Source organism: Leptosomus discolor, chromosome 24, assembly GCF_034619465.1.
Source record: "Leptosomus discolor isolate bLepDis1 chromosome 24, bLepDis1.hap2, whole genome shotgun sequence".
NCBI lineage: Eukaryota > Metazoa > Chordata > Aves > Leptosomiformes > Leptosomidae > Leptosomus > Leptosomus discolor.
Genome location: NC_141414.1, coordinates 4,728,401 through 4,748,370, shown reverse-complemented (window position 1 = coordinate 4,748,370; position 19,970 = coordinate 4,728,401). Strand labels below are relative to the sequence as shown.

General features: G+C 63.3%; 1 protein-coding gene across 1 annotated transcript; it reads right to left on the bottom strand.

Moving 5' to 3' along the window:
* Positions 1 to 4,164: 4,164 nt before the first annotated feature.
* MYO1F (myosin IF) lies at positions 4,165 to 16,378 on the bottom strand. The gene is made up of 28 exons (XM_086477743.1): positions 16,325 to 16,378; positions 15,152 to 15,289; positions 13,210 to 13,299; positions 12,632 to 12,726; positions 11,916 to 12,003; positions 11,594 to 11,683; positions 11,307 to 11,438; positions 11,095 to 11,229; positions 10,887 to 11,019; positions 10,305 to 10,501; positions 10,115 to 10,195; positions 9,814 to 9,900; positions 9,591 to 9,677; positions 9,144 to 9,311; positions 8,982 to 9,067; positions 8,525 to 8,606; positions 8,314 to 8,420; positions 7,883 to 7,981; positions 7,665 to 7,809; positions 7,367 to 7,481; positions 6,514 to 6,683; positions 6,245 to 6,390; positions 5,799 to 5,945; positions 5,570 to 5,718; positions 5,209 to 5,292; positions 4,860 to 5,061; positions 4,371 to 4,537; positions 4,165 to 4,274 (listed from the first exon to the last, which is right to left on the bottom strand). The coding sequence occupies exons 1-28, from the start codon at positions 16,376 to 16,378 to the stop codon at positions 4,198 to 4,200; spliced, it is 3,351 nt and encodes a 1,116-aa protein (XP_086333869.1). The 3' UTR covers positions 4,165 to 4,197.
* Between the last annotated feature and the right edge of the window lie 3,592 nt (positions 16,379 to 19,970).

Below are 19,970 nucleotides of genomic sequence, written 5' to 3'. Positions count from 1 at the left end.
CCCAAAACGCAGCTCCTCGGCGTAGGAGATGAGAGACAAAGGCTCCGAACAAGGGGCTCATGTGATCGCTCAGCCGGCGAGCGCCGAGCGGCGCGGAGGGAGGAAGCACAGGCTGTGACAGCAGCACGGCTCCTGCCAGCGCGGCGAGCCCCCCGCCCACCCCGGCATGCGCTCCGGCCACCGGCCACGGGGTTAAAATCCACGTCGTAAATTAAAATGCACGTGGCAAATTCTCCCTCAGGCATCACAGGGAGCCCTGCAAGAGCTGGGGAGGGAGGAAGATGCTCTTGGCACCTCTGCCACCCCGGGCTTCGCGATGACCACCGCAACTTGGGTGCCCTAATCCCAACTTGGGCTGGAGCAAAGCTGCTGCTTTGATGTTTTTCCCCACCGCTTTGCTCCGAGGGCAGGCTCCTTGGTTTCCAACTCAGATCTTGCCCGGAGAGCCCTGCGGAGCCCACCTTGCACCCCACCGGTAGCAGCTGCTGCTGGTGGCAGCGTGGGCATCCACGGGGGTGAGCGCTGAGCCTCGCACACAGCCCCTGTGCCACGTCCCCGCGGCGGACGCGGGGGCAGCTCGGCCAAGGCCCTTGAGTGGTTCCATCCCCCCAACTTGCTCCAAGCCATCGGCGACCCGGGTGGCGCGTGAACAGGGAAAAGCCGAGCTGCCATTTCCCCATGTCCTGGTGCCCAACTTTACCTGCTTGCCCGTGGCCAGCTGATCCACCGGGCTACATCAGCTCTGCAGCTGGAAAAAAAAACCCCTCTTTCCTTTCGGGAGCCATCTGGGGAGGAAGGATCTTCCTCCCTGAGCCCGGACAAAGCTGTCCCCTGAGCGAGCAGCCCTGGGCCCCGTCAAGTTCACACTGTGGCCAAGGTGCAGGAGCCCCCTGGCTCCAGCAGCCGCATCCCCAGCCCCTGACAGCAACAAAGCGGCTCCCACGTGTGCGGGAAGATGGAGAGACCGCGGGGAGACCCCGGTGGGCACAGCCCCGGGATGCTCGGGGTGCCAGAGGTGCTCCCGCGGGCCATGCATGCCTGCAAAGACTGGGGGCTACCGGCTCCCGTGGCTAGCTGTCCACTACTGCTACTAGCCCCACAGGTAGTAACCCCCATGGCTAGCAGCCCCCCCATGGGCAGCCCCTCCATGGCTAGAGGTTTCTGTAGCTAGTAGCCCCCATGGGTAATACACCCATGGCTACTAGCTCCTGTAGGGAGTAACACAGCCACGGCTAGCACCCCCCCCGGCGAGTCGCCCCACGGGTAGTGTCCCCCGTAACCTGGAGCCCCCCGTGGGCAGCAGCCCCACGGCTGGTGCCCCCCCCCCCCCCCCGCCCCCCCTCCCGGGGGGGAGCCCGGAGCTTTGCCCGGAGCCCCGTCCCCCCGCAGCCCCCGCTGCACGTCCCCGCTCCCTGCAAAACCCCGGTCCCCGCTCCGGTACCGCCGCTGCCCCGTCGCCCCCGGCGGGGCCGGCGTCTCCCTCCGGTGCCGGTGCCCAACCCCCCCCCCCCCCCCCCCGCCCCTTCTCGGTTCCCCCCCGGCCCCGGTCCCCCCCCCCGGTGCCCCGGTGCTGCCCTCCCCGGTGCCTGCCGGTCCCGGCCCCGCACGTACCGGGGCTGCGGCGGGGCCGGCGCCGCCCGGAGCGCGCATCAGCGGCGGCGCGGCCGCGGGGCCATTTTCTGCGCGGAGCTGTCGCGAGAGCGGGGGGAGGAGGAGGAGGAGGAGGAGGAGGAGGGGGAGGGGGAGGAGGAGGAGGGGGAGGGGGAGGAGGGGGACGGGGAGGGGGGGTGGTAGGAGCGGTGCGGAAGGGGGAGCGGGGGCCGCGGGGGGGGGGGGCGGCCCGGTCCTGTCCCGCCCCGGCCCGGTGCCCCGGGGTTGTTTTTCCCGGGTGTTTTCGGAGCTTCGCCCCCCGGCCCCGCTGCCGGCAGCGGGAGCGCTTCGCACCCCAGCGCCTGCGGGCGGCTGGAGCATCCCGGGGGCCCTTGGAACATCCTGGGGGGTCTTCAGAAGATCCTGGGGATCCTTGGAGCGTCACGGGGTCCTCGGAGCGTCTCAGGGTCCTCGGAGCATCCTGGGGATCCTTGGAGCATCCCGGGGGCCTTGGAGTGTCCCGGGGTCCTCGGAGCATCCTGGGGGCTCTTGGAGCATCCTGGGGTCCTCGGAGCATCCTGGGGACCCTTGGAGTGTCCTGGGGTCCTCAGAGCATCCCAGGAGTGTTAGAGCATCCCAGGAGCCTTGGAGCATCCCGAGGTCCTTGGAGCACCCTAAGCCTCTTGGGAAGCCCTGGACCCCTTAGAGGATCCCAGGGCACCCCAAGCCTTTTGGAGCTCCGCAAACCCCTCAGAGCACCCTGGAGCCTCTGGGCACCCCAAGTTCCGTGGAGCACTCTGGGAACACCCCAAGCCCATCAGATTACACAGGGCCCCTAAGAGCAGCCCAAGTCCCTTGGAGCCTCCCAGGACCCTCGGAGCAACCAGAGACCCCCAGAGACCCCCAAGCCCCTCAGAGCCCCTGGAGCCCCTCTGAGCACCCAGAGCCCTCCAGAGCACCCCAGTGAGTGCCCGAGCTGGCCCAGCTCCCACCTGCTGGCAGGGCTGAGTGGGAACATCCCACTTGCACAGCACCCACTACTGGGGTGCTGCCCCCCCCCCGTCTCCCCCCCAGCTTGCAGCCCCAGAGAAGGGCTGGAAGGCGCAGAAAACAGTTTCCTAAATCCCCAGAGTTTCCAAAGCTATTTTTTTTTTCATTAAAATAAAAACAAAGGCTCTGCCTGATTCCCCCCAACTCTGCAGTGCAAGGACCCCTAAAAACCTGTGATTGACAAGAAAAATCACCCCGAGGACCACACGGGTTGTAAAAACCCATAACGGGGAAGCCCAACCACCGCTGGCAGCGTGGGGCTGCGCAGGACGTTGCATCCCAGCGGCCTCCTGCCCTGTGCCCTCCCCACCCTGGAGGAAACAGGGTCCCCATAGCCCCTCTCTACCCCCCGTCTCTGGGGCAGGGGGGTCTGCCTGCTGGGGTGGTGGTGGGGGCAGCCCCGGTGGGGGCTGCAGGAGGGAGGAAGAGGAGGGCTGGGACGTGAGGCTGAGGCAGGGTGACGCGGGAGCGGGCTGTCGTCACTTCCTCCGGCCGCCCAGCGCAGGGCCTGGCGGGGGGAGCGGGGGGCAGGCAGAGAAAAGCCCCGACATGTCGGCGCCGTTCATCCCTCTCCCTGCTGCAAACCTCCTGGAACAACGCCGGGTCGGACTCAGCCCCCACCCAAGACCCCCCGTGCCAGGCCCAGATGTCCCCCTGTCCTTGGGGGGGGGGGGGGGTCAGGGCAGAGAGGGTCCCCCGAATCCCGGCGCTGGTGCAGCTGAGGTTGGCGGTTTCCACTCCATGCCTCGACCCTGGCCCCCTGTGGATGAGACATACACCCCCCCTGCAAACCAGGGGGGACCCCAGCAGCCTTCTGACCCCCCTCAGAAAACGCTGCTGCAGCTCGGTTGGGCTTCGGCTGGGTTCCTCACGGCTCTTCCGATGAGAAATCCGGGAACGCCGATGGTGCCCTGGTCCTGCTTTGCCTCAATGCTGCCCCGGCAGCTCCTGGTCGGCCGTGCCCAGCGGTCCAGAGTTGCGCCGGGCTGTGGAGATGCCTGTGCTGGGTTCCTGGGGGCGTTGGTTTCTTTATTCAGCATCTTCTGGGGGGTTCAATGTGGGGGGGATGGGGCTGCCTCCGACGTGTGTCTACCCACGTCCCCGTGTGGGGACGTGTGGGTGCAAGGTTATCATGGGGCCAGCGGGAGCCCCAGGCTGGCACCAGGGTGAAATACAAATTCTGGGCTCAATTTTTAAATCAGAGTCAGATTTGCTGAGTCTGATTATTTACCATAGTTATTAAAAATAATCCTATTTATACCCCAGAATCGCTGGAGCGGTTCCACTCCCAGGGTACGAACCAGCAGCAAAGAGCCAGTCCTTGCTGCAGGGAGGCCACAATCTAAAGCAGCTGCAGGATTCAGTGGTTGGCACCGGCACAGCCCAGGAGCCAGCACAGGCCAGGGGGGCTCGGGAGGAAGCGCTCGCTCGATGCCAGCGTCGGTGGAGAACCACTGCGGAGCTGCCACCGGCCCCTTCGGCACAGCCTGGGCGGAGGTGGGCTGGGAGGATGGCGACCCCCTCCTTGCCTCCAGCCACGCGGCCGCTGCGCCTGGCTCAGATCTTCTGCACGTAGTTCCCAGGGAAAAGCCCTTCCTTGCCATGCAGCCGGCCTTTCCACCAGCCGGAGATATCTGGGAAGGTGTGGGGGGAAAAGAGCCAGGTCAGGCTTGGTGCTGCCACCGGGGCACAGTAGGGAGAAGATGGACAGGACAGGAGCCTGGCGGTACCTTCCAGCAGGATGTCAATGATGTCTCCCACGTTGAAGCTGAGCTCGTCCACGTCCTGCCCTATGTACTGGTAGAGCGCCTGGCAGCGTGGCACGGCCACCTTGGGCTGTGGCTTGGGGCGCCGGGCTGGGGGTGGCCGCTGGCTCAGGCTTCGTCGGCGCTGCATGCTGTGGGGAAGGGGAGCAATGATGTTCACCCCGGGGAGGGCAGGAGGGTGTGGGATGCGCTGCACGCTTCTTCCCGTCCTTCTCTCCCCCACCAGCGGGATGATATGTGCCTGCAGCTCAGGTGGGTTCTCCCAGTGCAGGAGCTGGGAGAACTGGGGTGTGTGAGAGCCTGGAAGATGCTGTCCTGCCAGCAAAACCAGATTGCCTGGATGTGGTTGGGCTGCTGCTCGGTCAGGCAGCCAAGCTGCTCAGAGGGGAAAGAGCAGCTGTGGGAGGGGAGGATGGGGCAGGGAGGGGGACACGGGCACGGGTCAGGACCTACCCGGCCACCCCCTGGTCAGGCACGTTGAGGAAATCCATGTTCTGCTCGGACGGGGGCCGCGTCTTCGGCTGGCGGCCGGTGTTTCGGGGGGGAAGCGCTGCAGCCGGTGGCCCCCGCACCTGCTTCTGGGGCTCCATGTAGGTGTCCCGCTGAGCCCGGCCGTCACCGCGTGGGAACTGGGGTGCCCCATTCCTGCAGGCGCCTGGAAAACACCACCCCGGGATGGTGCGTCACAGGGGGCCCACGCTCAGCCTGCACACACCCCTCCAGGAGTGCAGGGCTGGCTGGATCCAGGTTGGGGTCCCCCCCTTCCTGGCACCCCCCCTGCCCTTGGCACTGCCCTACTCACCTCTGGGTACCGGTGGGGCGTCTCGGGAGGGCACCGGACATCTGCTGCCACCTCTGCTCTGCGTCACCCCCTTCCTCGTGGGCTCTGGGGGGGGACATGAGCCCCCCGTTAGGTGACAGTCCTCAGAGCTGCTGGGGAGGGGGCTGCCCCCACGGTTTGTACCCTGCTGCCCTTATCCCTGAAACGCCCCGTGCTGCCCCATCACCCGAGCAGAAGCGGGTCCCTCCTAGGTGAAACACAAACCCCGCAGGGCCGGGGCACACGCCGGCTCACCCCTGTGTCTCCTGTGACACCAGCGGTCCTGTGCCACACCCCCTCCCCATCCCCTGTCCCCCCCTGCCCGGGGCACCCTGGCACTCACTGGCGTTCCTGGGGAGCCCATCCCCAATGCTGACCATAAGGGTTTTGCCTCCGGATTTGAGGGTGGCCATGTCGCCCTGTCCTCTGACGAAGGTGACGTTGCGGGTGCCGCCACCGCCCCAGCCCTCCTTCTTCACCCGAAACTGTAGTCTAGTGGAGAGAGAGGCCATGAGGCCACAGTGACAGGACCCTGTCCTGCTTTGTCACCTCTCCCAGACCTTCATCCTTACGTGTCCTTGAAGGAGAGGCACAGCTTGGTGCGGGTGAGCTCCTCGTAGCGTTTGCACAACAGGCTGATCAGCTCCGTCTTGAAGATGGACTCCAAGAAATTGTCGGCATCGTTCTCATGCAGGATAAAGAAATCATCCTGCCTGGTGCTGGGGGAGCAACCCCGGTGCCAGGGTGTCAGCTGGGGACACGGCTGGTGCCGGTCAGTGCTGGGGGTGAGCTGGGAGCCCCGCTGGGCCTGGGTCCACCCCAAGCAAACCTCCCCAGCCTCTAAAGCCCCATCCGCAAAGCACTCTGCGGGGAGCCTCCTCCCCACGGCCCCATGCCCTGCTGCCTCCGTGGGCGAGGGGCTGGGGCCTGGCTGGGGGGCACCGGAGCACGGAGAGGCTGGTGGAGCTGGTGGGTGAAGCCTGACCGCCCCGTGCGGTGCCCATCCCAAGGGACACACCTCAGCGAGACGCCGCTCACCGCCTGGAGCTCCACCTTCTTCTTGAGCACCTCCTTGATCTGCCCCTTCTCAGGACCTTTCTTCACCTTCTCCCGCCCGATCAGGTAGAAGTATTTGGGGGTGAGGATGAAGTCCCGCTTGATGGGCTGGGAAAGGGCACAAGCAGGGTGGGAGGGGGTGTTTGCAGGGGGGCCCAAGCCTCTCACACACACCCCACCCAAGGGCAGCCACCATGAGCCACAGCTTGGCCTGTCCCAAGGTCCACCTACCTTGAACCTCCGGTCGTACTTAGTGATGGAGTCGGCGAAGTCTATCCGCTCCCGCTTGGCCAGGAACTGGCGCAGCTCCGGCCGCTCCTCCATGCCCAGGTAATCACCCACGAAATTCCTGTTGATGCTGTTCCTCCTCCGCTCTTTGAAGTTGTAGAGGATGTTGGAGGCTGCGAGGGACCCCGAAGCGATGCCGGTTGGGGAGGGCTCTCTGCTGGCGGCTCAGCCATCGGCCCCTGCCCAGTTGCCCGGCCAGTGCCTGCCCTCCCAAACCGGCTGTGGGAGCTGTGGGAGCTGTGGGAGCTGTCACACAGATTGTGGCAGCAAGAAGTGGGGCTTGTTTCATGCCACGCGGGGAATCCAAGGTGCTGCAGCTTGGTGGGCTTCAAGACCCATTAATTGCCTTCAAAAAAAACCTTGTGCTGTGAGAGGGTGGGAGGGACTCAGCTGCTTTCTGGGTTTCCTCCCCTTGATTTTTCACTGCACGCTTGGGAGGCTAAAAAAACACTTCTAATGGGGTCAGGCGGTGACCACTGGCCTTTCCCACCCCTCTGCAAATGCTGACTCCCAGCTTCTCCTCTCCATCCTTTGCAGGCCGTGAAATGCAGAACGAGAAGCTCGAGGATCTGGTTTCTGTCCTACGACCCCTCCCAGGCCTGGAAACAGGAGCAAGAAATCCGTGCCCTCCTTTAAGATGTAGGAAAAAACCCCGGGCATCTCACGGTCCGGTCCCTTGTCACGGCCCTCATTAGTGCCACAATTAGGAGCCAGGCTGCTGCTCTGGCGGCTGGACTGTCCCCACAAAGGGCCCCCTAAAAGGGGTGCTGCTGTCCCCGTCCTTGCCCGGCCTTACCCTCCTCTCGCATCTGCTCATACTTTCGGATGGCAACGTGCCGGCGCCAGGCCTTCTGGATCACCCGGGCGAAGCCGTCAAATTTCCTTTCCCGCATCTCTTCAAGGAGGAAGAGCTGGGAGGGACACGGGGTGCTGAGCACGGCCGGCCAGGGACCACCAAGCCCCAGCTGCACGGCTTCTCCTGCACACCAGCCCCCCAAACCCTCCCCAGCGTTGCCCAAAGCGCTGCTCAGCTGCCTGCAGCGGCCCCCAGGGATGCAAGGCTGCGGGGCGAAGGACAGAGCAGGGCCACCTACCGACTCGGGGTTCTTGACAAACACCTTGCTCCGACCCATCTGGTACTGGTCTGGGTCCATGTTGACGGAGCGCAGCAAGTGCTGCACCCCTTGCCGCTCGTCGCCGCGCCAGGACGGCCACGTCTCGGGGGTGAGGATGGCGTAGCTGTGGGGAGAGGGGATGTGAGTCACGGCTGGGCTGCGGGGACCCGCCATCCCCCGTCCCAGCGGTCGCTCACCGTTGCAGGAATTTGTGGAAGAGGCGGCGGTAGGCGAAACCTGCCCGGCGCACCCGGATGTTCTCCTTCAGCCCCAGGTACTCGACTTGGTGCTTCACCCTGTGGAACCGGGAGGGACACGCTCGGTGTGGGATGGCAGGTCGGTGGGAGACCTGGTTGGGCCCTTCAGCCGCTGCTTTGCACGGGGATGCCCACGGCTGTGCGTGTGTGAGAGCTTCTTGGGGCTCAGATGGAGCCTCTGGCTGATGCATGTGTCCCTGCACACTCCTCAGCACTCGCCTCGTGCCCCCCCAGGTCTGTGGGCAGCACAGAAGAACCAGCCCATGGGTGCAGTTTTTGGAGGAAAGTCTGTCCTGGCCACATCTCCACGGCCAGGTCCCTTTCCCTGGACTCTGCGAGCTCCCTGATACATCGCGAGATGCCTGTGTTACCTGCTCTCCTCCCAATCCCGAGGTTTCTTGGTCTCGTTGGGCTTGATGCAGCGGATGTAGTGTGGCGTGCACTTCATTAGCGTGTTCACCAGGTCGTTAGCCTGTTTCTGTTGCAAGGATCAACCTCTGTAGCATTAAAGGTGTTGATGGGAGCCCATCACCCTGCCACTGCTCCGGAGGCAGCTACTGTCCTGCAGCCTCTGGGATGTACCTTGATTTTGGAGCCTGCGGTAGTCGGTCGTCCCTTTTTGTCAGAATCAAGCTTTTCTGGGAAAAGCATCCGGATGAAACCGCTGAAAGGCAGGTGACGGTCCCCAGGTGAGAGCTGCCGGGCTCCCCAAGCTCAGCCCGTGCTGAGCTGGAACCAGCTCCAGCTCTGCTTTCTGCTGCTGGGAAATCCTGCGCTGCCTCTGAGCCCATTCCCCCCTCACCACCCCCAGGCCAAGCAGGATCGGTGGGGGTGGGTGAGCACCCCTCTGCCCAGCCCTGCAGCCCCTGGGGGATGCCGGCGGTGCCCGTGGGGCGATGCAGGATGCTGCGCACCCCAAGCTGTGGCTCTAGCAGAGGCAGGCCCAGCAAAGCTTTACGGTGTGGGTGTTGAGGCTGCTGCCCTTTTGCCCCAGCCCTTTTGGGGTGGCCCCCGGGACCGCAGCGCTGCCAGGACTCACTATTCGCTGCTCTGCATGAGCTCGATCAAGTCGGTGAAGAGCACGTCCCGGTTGCGCTCGCAAAAGCCGTTCACGTCGTAGGAGACCTGGGGGACGGGAGGGGAGCTCAGCCCCGGGCGGCTGCGGCTGGGCCCGCGGGGTGCGGGGTGCGGGGTGCCCTACCTTGCCTGCGTAGTGGTGGATGACGAAGCCTGAGCTCCAGCTGTTGAAGTGCTCGTGGGTGCCCACGGCCGCCTGCAGCTTCTGCAGCAGGGTCTGGTCCGCCCCCTCGCCGGTGGCGTGCATGGTGGCACAGACGTCGTCCAGGACGCTCATGATCCCGGGGGGGTTCTGGGTGAGGGAGAGGGAAGCCATGGGTGTCCAGAGGCTCCAGGCAGGGTCCAATCCTGCACCTGGCTGTGCTCAAGTGCCCCGCGCTGGTCAAAGCTGCTTCATGTTGAACCGCAGCTTAGGTTAAGGATGCAGAGCTGCTGCTCTCCCAGAGATGCTCCCTGGCAGGACCGGCTTCTGCCACCCGTCCTCGGCAGCACCCAGCCCATCCGGCACCCCCTTCCCCAGGCACCTCAGCTTCCCGAAAGAGCCTCCCTTGGAGGAAGGGACCCCACTCACCAGCTTGTTCTCTATCAGGTCGCACACCACCTTGTTGTTGAAGTACTGGATCTGGGTCCACTTGATCCCCTCCTGCACGTATTCCTCCTGGGGAAGCGCAGGGAGAGCTGCGTGGGCCCCTGACCCGTGGGATACGCTTCAGCGCCCCTGCTCCAGCCCTGGTGTTGGGACTGGGTGGCGGCAGGGGTGCAGGAATCAGGGTGCTGGGGCAGCCCCCCCGGACCTGCTCTGCCTTCAGGGTCAGCTCTATGAAGATCTGCTGCAGCTTCTCATTCACAAAGTTAATGCAGAATTGCTCAAAGCCGTTTTTCTGCAAAAGATGGAAGAGAAGATGGGGCTGAGTCGGCTTCTACTCCTCTCACCGCATTGTGGGGACCCCAAACAGCAGTGCCTGTGGGTGCTGCTCCAGGGGCCCCTTTTGGGGGCGTCAACTGCTAACAGCCCCCTGCTCCAGCCACTCTCCTTGCTGTGGGAGCAGGGAAGGACATTCCCCAGCCGGACTCCTACAGCAAAGCAGCACATACCTGGAATATTTCGAAGCCGTAGATGTCCAGCACCCCAATGCTGTACTCCTCGTACGGCTTCTGCATAGCCCGGTTGATAGACTGCAGGGAGAGACGGGATGAGCCACCTTCATCGGGGGCGTAGGGCGGCGGGGCCGGCTGCAGGCCAGAGCGGAGGCTGAGCTTGGCCCAGCCCGCTGGGGCCACACACCTCCACGAGAAAGTCGAAGACGCGGGCGTAGAGCCCCTTGGCCAGGGCGTCCCGGGTGTAGGCCGCCTGCTCCACGTTGAGGGTGACGGTGATGGACTCGGAGCGGCCGCCCCACTTGCTGTCCATTTTCCTGCTGGTGACCTTCTCGTTGAGGCGGTCCTGGTCGATCCCCAGCAGGTAGGCAGGGAAGGCCAGGGCTGGGCAGAGTTGGGGGGGGTGTCGTCAGGGCTGCCTGCTCCCCGTAGGCCCCCGGCACGCTGCCTGCAGCCGCTGCTGGAACCCCCAGCCTCGTCCAAGTGCAAAGGACAGCCGCGGTGCAGCGGCCGGGGGAGGTGGGACATGGTCCTCCCTCTGCTAAATCACAGTAAGCCACTCCTGGCATCCATCCTCTTGCTAATTAAGCTCTGGCTGTGCCATTTGCTCGCTGCCTCAGTTTCCCCATGTCTAATGTGGGGAAGATGCAGACACTGCCTCTCTCCTCTGCCAGGGGATTTGTGCTATGCAGAGTTTGCAATTCCTTGCCAGGGGTCTCTGTGAGCGCCCTCACTTGCCCCCGTGGAGCAGGGGGATTTGGCTACTCACAGTCAGCGTTTTCCACCCGAGCGTAGTTGCCTTCCTCCCGAAAGCTGATGTTTCCCAGGTGGAGGATCCCCGCCACGATCTGCAGCACCAGCTGCTGGTCCTCGCCCCGGATGCCGATGACCTGCATGGCGTTCTGGGGGCACGGGGAGCCCGTCAGCCCCTGCCTGGCGGCAGCCGGCTTTGGGGACTCCCCCTCCCGGGGACTCACCATGGTCTCATGGAAGTCGCTGCGGTCGTCCGTGCCCTCCACCTGGTACGTGTCCGACTGGTTCAGGTAGTAGTAATAATCCGGGCTCATGATGCCCAGGTTCTGCCGCTGCTCTTGGGACGCCCCTTCGATGAGCTGGGGGAGAAACGGGAGCTGCAGTTACCCGTCCCCTGGCCCCCAAGGCAGCCCGGCCGGCTCCGTGCCCCCCGTACCTGATAGTAGATGTGGAAATTCCTCTCGCACTCGTTCTGGCTCACCACTCGTGACTTCTCCAGCAGAAAGTTGGAGATCTTCCCCCCGTCAGGTTCACCGCCCCGGCTGAACTGGATCTCGAAGTACTTCCCCTGCCCCAGCACAGCTCCCGCTCAGAGCCGTGCCCTGCCAGCGGGACTCCTCAATCCCCCTGGCTTCTCTCCCTCTTCTCCCACCACGCCAGGAGCATCGCTGGGACAGATCCCAGCCAAGGTGCCAACCCTCTGCACCGGCCTTGATGACTTACAAAGCGGCTGGAGTTGTTGTTCCGGACGGTTTTGGCATTTCCGAAGGCTTCCAGCAGCGGGTTGGACTGCAGGATGATGTCCTTCACGTGCTGGGGGCAGAGGAGGGAGAGGGCTGAGCAGGGGGGCTGCACGCCTGCGCCCCACTGCAGCAGCCCTGCCTTGGGGCTGGGGACAGACCTGGGGCTTTGTGTCCCCAACCCTGGAGCCAGGGCTGCTCCATGTGCCACCATCAGATGGGGGGAGTGGGGGGCCGGGGTGGTGGGGAGCAGCTGGGAGGTGACATGATGCATGGCGGTGTGGGAAGGGGGGGGTCAGTCATACCTGCACTTTCTCGCCACCCCCGGAGACTTTGGAGATGTAGCCCATGATGTATTTCGCTGCCACCGTTTTCCCGGCCCCGCTTTCTCCGCTGCGCAAATGTCAAAGCAGAGGAGACGTGAGACAGCCCCACCAGAGTCACCCATCCTGGGGTGTTTCGGGGCGGGATGCTGGAGCAGGGCTGGGGGATGGATGATGGTGGGTGATGGGGTCTGTGGTGTCCCTCCTGCCATGTACTCTGAGCACGTGGCAGCGCTAACACCGGGGACAGGGCTGTCGGGGGGCTCGGAGATATAAGTGGGGCCGAAGCAAGGCTGGGTGAGGAGCGACTCCAGGAGATGTTGGATTTCTTGTAGCTGGGTTTTGGAGCGGAGAAGGGAGACTTGGGAGCCTCGAAGGGAAGTCTCTGGCCTTGCCCCACATCGTGACCATTTCCCTTGCAACACTCAGCCGGAAAGGTGCATTGCACAAGGCTCGGTGCCTGCCTGGGACAACCCGGTCGCAGCCCTCCTGGTGCTCGTGGCCCAGAATGCCAGGGTCCCTCCGGGCACCCCCACACGCTTGGGTCCCCCAGGACCCACCACTGGGCTTCATCTGCCTCTTGCTGCTGCTCGGCTGCTGCCAGGGTGCCCCCAGGGTGTGGGGAGAAGGGGTGATGGGGGCAGCCGGCCCTGGAGCGGTGGCATGGGGTCCCTGGCTGCACCCCACAGACCCCCTACCTGATGATGACGCACTGGTTCTCCCCGTCGATCAGCATGTTGCGGTACATGTTGTCGGTCAGGGCGTAGATATGGGGGGGATTTTCATACTGAGCCTAAACGGGGAGACAAGGACAGCAGCGCTGAGCACGGAGCAGCCGTCAGCTCCCCGCGCTGAGCCCTCTCCCCACATCCCCTTAACTCTGCCCGTGCACTGCACAAGGCAGTAACACGCACAGGGATGGGGAATTAGGCTCTTGCCACCAACATGAGCTGATCAGCAGCATGTCAGATGGTTTTTCGACTCTTCCCTCCTCCTTGGGAAGCTCGTGGCAGCAGAGCCAGTCACTCGGGCTGGATTTTGCCACGTTTGGGTTGCTTTGGTGTGTATCCATGAGCTGAATTTCCCAGGAACGTGCATTTGCTCCCGAGTCTCATTACTGTCTCTCCATCAATGTGTTTGGGAGCGCTGACCCGTGCAGCACCCAAAGGGCTGGGGAGGACGGGGATGCTCATGGGACACCCCCGCCGTGTTTTGCACCAAATTAAACCCGCTGAACCCTTGGCCGACCCCGCCAGCTGGCGCGCAGCAGCCTCACCGCCCCCTGGTACAGCTCGATCTCCCGGTCGCTGAAGTACGGCATCTGCTTGAAGGGGTTGACGGAGATGAGCACCGGCCCGATGTAGGTCTGAGTGGCACGTTAAGGTCTGTAAGTCCTGTCCCACGTCCCCCCTTCCTGCCCGGGGGGCAGCATCAGTGAGAGCAATGGCAGGAGGGTGGCTGTGGGGGGTGTCCCTGCCTCATCCTGGAAGCTACACCAGGGATATCATGAGGGATTTCAGCTCGGGTGCTGCCTTGGTGCTCTCCTGGCCACAGAGCCCCAGTGTGATGGGTGCAGGGTGCAGCAGGAGCATCCCCTCAGCTCCCTGGCTTCTGGCTGAGGATCAGCTCCAAAAGCAGCATTTCCAGCACCCCGCAGCCTCCTGGAAATCACCCTTTGCTCAGCTGCTCATGCTCCATCTGCGACTTTTGCAGCAGGAGACCGTCTCCATTTTACAACCAGGGAAACTGAGGCACAGAGAGGAGAGAAACTTCCAGCTCCTCCCTTTCTCCAGCCACCCTGCCTCCCTCGGCCCCTGCCTGCAGCATCCCCCAGTCACCCAGCTGTGGGCAGTGGAATGGGAAAGCAGGGAATTGCGCCTGAAAATGATGCAGCAGCAGGAGGGGGATGAGCCTCCAGCTCCCCAGTGCTGGGGAGATCAAGGCTGGGGATGGAGCAGTGCCAGCGGGGTTACCCTGAGCCCTCGATGTCCCATTTTTGGCCCACCTGACAGCGGGGTGGGGCAAAAGCAGCCGAAGGTCAGGAAGACAGGGGCTTTTCTGGGAAATGCAGAAGCTCGGGGCGTTGAGTCACGGCTAGACGGGGGCCCTGCGCGCAGCAGCACCAAAAAAAAAAGGAAGAAAGAGGCTGCACGGGGGTTTTTTTTTCCTCCCCCCCCCCCAAAAAACGCCAATCCAACCCCAAACCCAACCCCTACAGGCATTTAAAGCCCCAGGGCTGCCAAAAGAGCGGGGAGGATGGCTGCGTCACCGCCAGCCCGGGGCAGAGCATCGCCTTGTAAGGACAGAGCCACCTCTTCAGGGAAACCGCAGCCGCTCGCAGTTGCATGAGCAAGTGGCTCAGCCCCGCTGCCAGCCGAGCCCCCGCCGGGCCCTGCTCTGCACAATTTTGTCTTCTTCCCCACCAGAGCCGGCCACCCACCGGGGCTGGGGTGCTGGTGAAGCGTGTGTGATGGTGCTGGGGCGCTGAGCAGGTGTGGGGTGAGCAAGGCGAGGGCTCAGCACCTCGAGTCACGGGTGTGAGGGCAGCTCCCCAGGCGCACCACGGAGCCCGAGAGCCTCCGAGCCTCCTGCATGGTGCTCAGCAGGGTCAACGCTGCAATGGGAGCGACTGCAAAAGCCTCCGGGCTGGGGGACGGCCCAGCGGGGGCAACACTGGGCAGGGTGGGAGCTTTGCACCTTGCGCTGGCTTGGTGGTGTCCCAACGCTGGTGGAGAGTGAGGGGTGGCACCTCCTCCCTGTGTCTGCAGGGATGCTCCTGCTCCATCCAGCGTTTGCTTGGGTTTGCTGTGGGTGCAGAGCAGCCAGGGCACACTGTGGGCACCGGGGGAGTTGGGTGACAGCAACAAGGGCCGATGGCCACCACTGGCCTCTTGGCACAGGCTGGTGGGTGGCCAGTGTGCAGGAACAGTGGGAGACAGCAGATGAGGGGCTTCGCTCAGTGCTCTTTGTGGCTGCAAAGGAAGGACCAAATCCCAGAGCAGAAGATGGGGGTCATGGTTGCAGTGTCTCTGCCAAGCGCAACTCAGCTTGGGAATGGTGGCATTCTCCCAGCCGATCCCAATCTTGTCCCACCACCGTGTGGGGACAGGACGCTCTTCAAGCCTTGGCACAGCCCGGGTTTAGCCCATGCCTTGGCAAAGCCTTGCAGCACAGCCTTGTCCCTCCCTGACCCTGTCCCGCTCCCCTGGGAAGGATACGAAGATGTAATCGTCCATGAAACGCTTCTTGAGGTTCTCCACAATGGCCTCCTCGGAGATCTTGGAGAGCAGGACCATGTCGTCCACGCCGCTCTGCTTGACATTGTGGCTCTGCCAGTGGAAGCGCTCCTTGCTGCCCTGCGGGGAGAGGGCCACAGCGACTGCCCCGGGGCCACCACCGATGGGAGCGGGGCTCTGGGCCTGGATCTGGCCCCGGCTCCCCCTGAGCTGCTGGTAGCTGTGACTGGCCTCTGCCCCAGCTGTGGCTCCAAAACAGGCACCTTCAGGTCGTGCAAAGGGGGGTTTTGGCCACGCTGGGAACTTGCAAAGCTCAAAATCCCAGCGCTGCTGCACCTGGGCTGCCCCATCCCTCTGGCTGGATCCTGCCTCACCGCAGGGCTGGCACCCCAGAGAGGAGCAGAAGGGGCACCAACGGCCTGCGGGCATGTTTGTAACATCACCACGAAGGACTAAGGAAGCAATTGCTCCACTGGCTCTGCTTATGAGTCAAAGGGGCAGCAAAAATAACCCAGGGGAAGAGCAAAAATTGTGGCTGGTGGGGGCATCCCCGGCACTGCACATCCTCTGCGCCCCCGCATCCTCTTTGCACCGGGGCAGCGGTGTGACTGTGCCCCCATCACCCTTTCCTCCCTGCCCAGGGAGATGCCAACACCTGCTTTCCAGCCGCCCCCCTAACTCCTTTGGGTCTGTCCTCTGGGGGCTGTGGGGCAGCAGGAAAACTGGGGGCTGTGATTTAAGCCCTTGCGGGGGCTAAACACAGCCCTGGGCTGGGAGGGGAGGGGAAGGTTTCACTGTGCAAATAGAAAACCACCCACAGGCCCCTCGTTCTCGCTGCTGCAGAGGAAATCTGCTGAACACGGCTGCGGTGCCCGTGTGGCCCCCGGTGTGCTGCCCGGGAGGGGACACCCCATCTGGACCTGCCTGCAGCTCCTCTGTGCCCGTCCCGCAGCCCCCGCCGTTCCGCTTTCACCCCAGCACTCCCAGCACCGATTTCACTTCTCCTCCCTCCATCGCCCCCAGCCTCTTTCTATTTCCCTTTTCTTCTCTTCCCCTTTTGCTTCATTTTCCTGCTGGTCTTCAAGATTTCAGGCCTTTGCACCTTCCCGTCGGCCCCTGATTTTCGCCAGCTGCCCGCAGCCCCCCTGCACCCACCCTCGGGTGCTCGGCACAACCCGGCACCACCGCGATGGAGGACAGAGGGACCATCATGGAGCGCAGAGGAGCTCGGCAGCATCGTGCTGCTCCCCTCAGCCGCCTCCCTCCCCGCTGGGCTTTGCAACCCAAAATACCACGCCTGCCCCTGCAAACCCCAGGTGCAACTCAAGCCCCCGTAGTGGAGGGGCTTTTGGCTCTGTTGTCACACCACCTTCCCTTGGGGTGCATGAGCCTGGGTCAGCTAAGGGGGTCCAGGGGAAATTGGGGATGTTCATGCAGCCTGAAGCTGTGTGGGGAGCTTCTCTTTTTCCTCCTCTTTGTTGCTTATGGGTCTTTTTCTTGCCTTCCCCTCCTCTTCCTCCTCTCCATCCTAATAAGCCCCTAGAAATGCGACTCGGAAAAACACAAGCAGGCTCAGTCATCCATTGCAGGTCACCGTGCTGCCACCCAGGGAGCTGTCGGTGACCCCAGGAGCTGCCCAGCTTCACTCCAACCTCGCCAAAACCTTGTGCTCCTGGTGGAGAGGAGCAGGTTGCGAGCAGCCTGCGGGGAGCCCCACAGCTCGGAACCGCCGTCCCCTGTCTCCATCGCCCTGAGCCCTCCGGCGCAGGCACCCTGGGCTCGCACGGCTGGTTATGGCACCAAATTAAGGCAAATATGAGCATTTCCTGTATTGCAAGCTCGGCGCTTTTGGTCTGACACATGGAGTTTCTCCTTCAGTCAAACAACTGCTCAGAGGCGAGCGCGTGCCTTCACGGCACCTCCTCTTCCCCCGGGCACAGGTTAGGCGCTTTCCTGGCTCGGCCAGGGCACCTGACGCAGCACAGCTGCAGGGAAAACACCAGCTCACTTTAAATGAAGGTTTTGTCCCAGATCACTGCGAGGCCGTGGGTGATTCTGCCCCGTTTCTGGGAGCACCAAGTCTGCCTGGCTTTCCTCAGCACGTCCCGAGAGGCGGCACAGGGGGTTCACGGGGCCAGGGCCCACTAAGCTGGGTAAAAGTGTTGTGGAGAGGATGGAGAGGAAAGATGCTGCCGCAAAACTGCCCAAGCTCAGCGCCCAGAGAGCCCTCGTGGGTCAGGAGCTGCAGGCAGCATCCCTGCGGGGAGCGGGGGCACAAACTGAATTTGCTTTCAGAGGTTTGGGGCAGCGGTTCCTCAGTCCCCTCCTCTGTCCCAGGCCAAAGCGAGGGATGAGCCAGGGAGCAGCGGCTCAACAGCTGCCGCCACGAGGGTCCTCACAGAAGGGGAGTGGCGGGCAGCCTGGGCCAAACGCCCCTGTGAGGCCACTTCATCCTCAACCTGAGCGGGGAGCAGCTTTCGGCTTTGCACAAGGGACTTTGCTCTGACGGTGGGCCCCATGCACGATGGATGCATGTGTGGGGAGCCCCAACAGGACCCCCCAGGAGCGCCCCAGCCGAGGGCTGCGCGATGGGGACTGTCACCCTCGCAGCCACCGCCTGTGTTCGGGGCTGCGGATGCACCCGGTGCTCGTGATAGGATCGCTGAGGCAGGGAGGGGAGCGGCCCTGCGGCAGCAATTGCAAAACATCATCTGTTTTTCTTCAAAGCTCAAGTCTGAGCCACCGAAAAACAACCCTGCAAGCCCCAAGAGGGGAGCAGACACAGCCCAAGGTGGCACCTTTTGTCTCGAGATATAGCCCAGATGCAGCCAACACCTTAAAACCACAGGAAGCCTTAAGGAGAGCGGTGTGGGGTGTCACATCGCTGTCACAACCCTGCCGGGTCCCAGGCACAGTCAGGTTTTGGGGTCGGGGCGTTTCCCCCAGTATTTTGGGGCTGGCAGGGTCGGGTCATGGCTGTGCAACCCCACCGTCCTTCACAAAGCCACAAAACGTCTTCAGGCTTTGGGTGGTGGTGGGGACAGTGTTTGCAGCTTGTGGGGTGACAGCATCTGAGAGGCCTCTCAGAGGTGGCAACCGCAACTGTGGGTGGGAGAAAGCTCTCTTTCAGCCTGGCCACTGTCCCCTTCCTGACTGGGTGGAAATGTCTGGGGATAGCATCACTCCGAGACACGGAGGGAGCAGAGCCATGGGCTGAAGGATGTGGTTGCAGCCACATTGTGCAGACCTAAGGGTCTGACTGAGCATCTCCCTAATTTTGAGAGCTTTCGTCTTCCTCTTCTGCCTCCAGATCAAATTCCAGCTCTGGCCACTGCCCTTTCAGCAGCCCCGTGTCCTGTTCCCTCTACGTGACAGGGTTCAAGGTCCCACCCTGGGCACCGACTCAAGCTCAAGCTTCCTGGGTTGAGCTGGCCTGGGGGGTCCAGCTGCCCCCGGCAGCCCCTGCCACCCCACTGAACTCTGCCCACACCACGCTCTGCCCACAACCTGCCGGCACCGCGAGCGCTGAAACCAGAAGCGCTGGTGGGAAGTTGGGCCAAGAGGAACCCAAGGGTTCTCCTGTGGGTACCACACCGGCAGCAGCAAAATCAAAGCCACTTTTTGTCAGCCCAGCCTCACTGCCTGATGCCCTCCATCCTGCTCGGGTCAGCGCTCTCAGGAGCACTGACCTTGCGCCCAGCACCCAGCTCCCATCCCTGGCTGCTCCCCACCACTGTGCCTTGCACCGCTGCTTCACCCAGCCCCAGCTCTGCTCCCGTGCCCAAACCTGGGCAGCACCATCCCCTCTCCAGTGGGGACAGTGGGCAGGCTCCTGGCACCTCCCAGAAAGCAGCAAGGGACCACGATGGGTGCAAGAGCGGACAGGGCTGAGAGAGCCCTGAGGAGGTAGGAAGAGAGGGTGATGTCCCCAGGGTGCCCGAAGGAGATGGGGTGGGGGGAGCCCAGCGAGGGCCCCGCTTGCACTCACCATGGTGTCCCTGCGTCTTGCCCCTGGGGACGGGGCACTCGGGGCTCCTGTCACCGAGGGCCCAGGGCCATCCCGAAGCACTTTGCTTTTGTGTTCCTGCTGCAACTAGAAATTGCAACTTGATTTTTTTTTTTTTCTCATTTTCCTCCTCCCACTTCCTCATTTCTTACCGGTTTGCAGGGGGTGGGGAGGACGAGGGTGGATCTTTGCTGCCGGGGGTGTGGGGGTGGCTTGGGGTGGCCCTGCCCAGGGTGACCCCATCTCTGCTGCGAGAAGGATGCTGCTGGTGCTGGGGACCTGGGGAAGCAGGTGGATGCTGGGTAGAGTCTGGCAGGGATGCTCAGAACCGCCACAAAACCTTCCCCCCCCCCCCGAGGTGACAGTTTGATGTGCCCCCCTCCAGGGTAACCAGCTGGTGCTGGAGGATGCTCTGCTTTAAGGTGGTTTTAGGAGCAAGATGCTTTTGGTTGCTGTGGGTTCTTCTTCAGGTCTGTTGAAGAAAAAAAGGCCACACTCGAGGAAACATGTTGGCCAAAACCAGGGTGAAACCATTGTCACTGGAGCCGTGCAGGGGACAGCCACTGTGGTGTCCCCACTGTGACTGCAGAGCCGGTACTCCCGCAAACCCTGTGCACACACGGACCCGGCGTTGTGCCACAACCCTGGTGTGCGAGCGCATCTCTGCAAGCCCCGGCTCATTGCGACAGCACCGCGACCCGACCCCGGCGTTGAAGGGAGCCCGTCACGCCGAGCGGTTCCTGCCCTACCTGAGACGCTGCCGGCGTGGGGCCAGCTCCTTGGCGGGGGACAGGT

Coding starts and splice junctions, on each gene's coding strand:
- MYO1F (XM_086477743.1), bottom strand. CDS start 16,378: ATGGTCCCTCTGTCCTCCATCGCGGTGGTGCCGGGTTGTGCCGAGCAC. Junction 15,290..16,324: donor GTTGTGCCGAGCACCCGAGG/GTGGGTGCAGGG, acceptor CTCTCCCCGCAG/GGCAGCAAGGAGCGCTTCCA. Junction 9,901..10,114: donor ACGGCTTCGAAATATTCCAG/GTATGTGCTGCT, acceptor CATCTTTTGCAG/AAAAACGGCTTTGAGCAATT.